The sequence below is a fragment of the Macadamia integrifolia genome, chromosome 7 (genome assembly GCF_013358625.1).
Source record: "Macadamia integrifolia cultivar HAES 741 chromosome 7, SCU_Mint_v3, whole genome shotgun sequence".
Classification (NCBI taxonomy): Eukaryota; Viridiplantae; Streptophyta; class Magnoliopsida; order Proteales; family Proteaceae; genus Macadamia; species Macadamia integrifolia.
The window spans coordinates 28,216,241-28,219,379 of record NC_056563.1 but is presented as its reverse complement, the minus strand read 5'-3'; the positions used below and the strand labels follow the sequence as shown (position 1 = coordinate 28,219,379).

General features: G+C 36.6%; 1 protein-coding gene across 1 annotated transcript in view; it reads right to left on the bottom strand.

Moving 5' to 3' along the window:
* Positions 1 to 3,139, bottom strand: part of LOC122084657 (endoplasmic reticulum oxidoreductin-1-like) — an 8,534-nt gene that overhangs the window by 2,011 nt on the left and 3,384 nt on the right. The window contains exons 5-7 of the mRNA XM_042653080.1: positions 941 to 1,059; positions 404 to 508; positions 95 to 297 (exon numbers count right to left, since the gene is read on the bottom strand). Of these exons, the coding sequence (XP_042509014.1) occupies positions 95 to 297; positions 404 to 508; positions 941 to 1,059 (427 nt within the window). The remainder of the gene's footprint in view (positions 1 to 94; positions 298 to 403; positions 509 to 940; positions 1,060 to 3,139) is intronic.

The following is a 3,139-nucleotide window of genomic DNA, read 5'->3' as shown; positions in this document are numbered from 1 at the left end:
CCCCCCCCCCCCCCCCCAAAATGCTCATTTCCATCTTTAGTGTGCTACTTATCAAAATAACGACTATCAGTTGAGTGCAGCCTCAGAAATAAACCTGATGTTTCTGAATTGTTTCTGGATCTGCTGCTTCAGCTCTGGTCCACTTTGACCCTGCCATAACTTGGCTTCATCAAATGGAAGTGGGCATGCAGCTCGTAACTTTGGATTATAGAGTAGCTGTTTCATCAGGGACTGTGTTTTCAGGTCCTCAGAAGGGTTGCCAGTGTCATACTCAGCCTGCTCCAAATAATCTTCTGCCTGGAATGCATTCAAGATATGGATGCCATGAACAAAACCATCTTAGTGTGTATATGAAGAACAATAATTACAGACAACATACCAATGAAGTATGGTTGATACTCACTTTTGTCACAGCTCGGAGAACAAAAAGATAAGTGAAGTACAGGTTCTTAACGCGTTCTGGGTATTTTAACACACGATCATTCATAATCTCAAGATTTTTACCCCACTGAAATCAACGCATAAAACAGAATTTGAGTTGTTTTCATTTTTCTATCATACAAATAGAACAAAATATCCAGTAGTATAATAAATATCCATTATGAGGGCAATATTTGTGTCCACCCCATGCAGAACACATCCCGCTTATAAATCATTTTCATGCAGTTCAATCTCAGTATTGATAAAAAATTAATATCAAAGTCAAAATTCCGTCTTCAGTAAGAAGGCAATGGACCTGAAAGTTAAATGATTAGGAATGTTCATACATGGTCAATATGAATTTATGGATTCAGCCAATTGAAGAGATACTGTACAAGTACTCTGGATCAGTGGGAAAGTGATAATCTGTATCATATGGATAAACGACACAATTTTGCAATCATAAGGGACATTCTTATCTTAAAGTAATGAATAACCAGAGATGATCTAGAAAGACAACCAAGTTGTTAGCCTCGTCAAGGAGATAATCAGTAGCTATGTGGATAGAAATGGAGGAGTGGAGTCCAGATATCAACTTGTATAACACTTTCTTCTCCTGGCAAAACTCTTCAGATGGATCTGCACAACAGGTTGAGTCTCAACATTAAGTTCTAGTGATAAGGATGATTTCGAACTAAGAGTCTTAAGTCCTAGCAAAATCATAGTAGATATAAAATTAAGTACAGAATTAAATATTTATCAATAAATAAGGATATGATGGGACACTGGACCTAATGGTACCATTAACATTCAACTAAAGATTATTATGACTCCAAGATGGATATACATTCATCATTGACATTCAAAAAAGAATTTGAAAACCAAGAAAAGGTTTCTCTTTTTTTTTTTGTGGGGTGGGGCTGGGGAACGGGAGGTAAGTGGATAGATCGATATAGAGGTCTTTGTAAAGTTGTTGATATGGAATGCCCATTCTGCTGCCTCTTCCATCTTTCAAGAAATATGTTGTCAAATTGCTTCCATCTTTTCGGAATCATGAGTCCTCAAGTACAACATGGCATTTTTTTCTTCCATATTTTTTTGAAATCCGATGGATTGCTTATTGAAGCTTGTAACAAAACAATCTAAGCTGCTTGACTGAGGCTTTGATTGACAAGGAGGCCGCTCAGATTTTATGAAAGACACAATCAGTCATACTAATTGGAGGATATAGAATGTTAAAGAACAGGCATTGAAGGAGCAAACATGGTTTTCAAACTTTCTTCAATTAATCCCTGCACTTCAGAGTATCTATTGGAAGGGCAGATCTAGATTTTTCTGAATCTGCAGAAAGGGAACCCAAATAGTATGGCTTTTTCTGACTATCACAAGGACTTTCTGAAAAGACTGCAACCCTCAACAAAATTAATAATCACATGGGATTGGAATTGGGGTGTCAAAAGGTAGGGTCCAGGCCAAAACACTAATATCCTTTGGTTCAGGCTGTAGCAGTCTGGCTCCATGGATGCTACACTTGGTTTCAGATATGAACTATTCAGGCAAGCAACTGGAGATCGATTAATGATAACAAATTCAACCTCATACCTGGAGTTACAACAAACCCTTAAAACTAAACTGGGAAGCAAACATCATTTTCCATGTTCAAAAGGATTAGAATCATCATAAAAGAGTTTCCACCTCATACCTAGAGTTACAACAAACCCTTAAAACTAACCTGGGAAGCAAAACATCATTTTCCATGTTCAAAAGGATTATAATCATCATAGAAGAGTTTCCACCTCAAAGATTCTCCAGATGGAAATGAGATTGATTATTATTGCCTGGTTGGTTGTTGGTCAGTATTGGTGGGGTTTGACATGGGAGTTGATGGGTTGGAAGGTCAATATTCAAAAAGTATGTAACAGATTTTAAAGCTATTACCAAACTTCTGCTACTCCATTCATTTTCTTACTTCACAACAACTTATTGAAACCATTTATCAAATAGTAAATGGGTACCTGATACCTACCAGGTCACTTAAATGGGGTTTTGAAAATATGGACATCTGGTAATTAGGAAACTGGGAAGCTGGAACATCCCCTTAACACCCCTGGATGGAAGAATAATTTATGCAAGTTGTGCTGAGCTAATCAAAGAAGCATTCAACCCCTTCCAATTTCCAATCACATTAAAGTGGAAGCTACAAGCACCTAGAAGCGCAAAGGAAACAGAAAAGTGGTGCAATATGTTCTGTATTTCTTTGGGTATCATGAGATTTGCTGTTATTTCAGACTCAAAAGATATTGTGCAATCCATTTCTAAGGGTAAAAATGCTCATTGGAATTCTTGGTATTGGTGGAACTCTCTAGCTAAGCTTTTGCAATTGCCATTTGTTTCTAGTTGGCACTTAGTGAGGGAAGCTAATAGGGTTGCTGATGCTTGTGCTAATTTTGCTGTTAGTAGTCATTCAAATTCATGTTTCACAGACTACAATTCTTTCCAGACTCAATCAAGATTGCGATCAGGGATGATAATTCTCAAATTCCTTTTATTAGGTCAAAATAGAATTTTTATTTATTTATTAATGTATATTTTTTTTATGACTGATTATAAATCCATCTTTCCTTTGTATCTGAGTTGGTTTTTGGTTTTATTTATTTTAATTCCTAATTTTGTTTAGTAAAATCTTAGGATGTTGGGTCCCGGGTAAGGCGGGTTATGT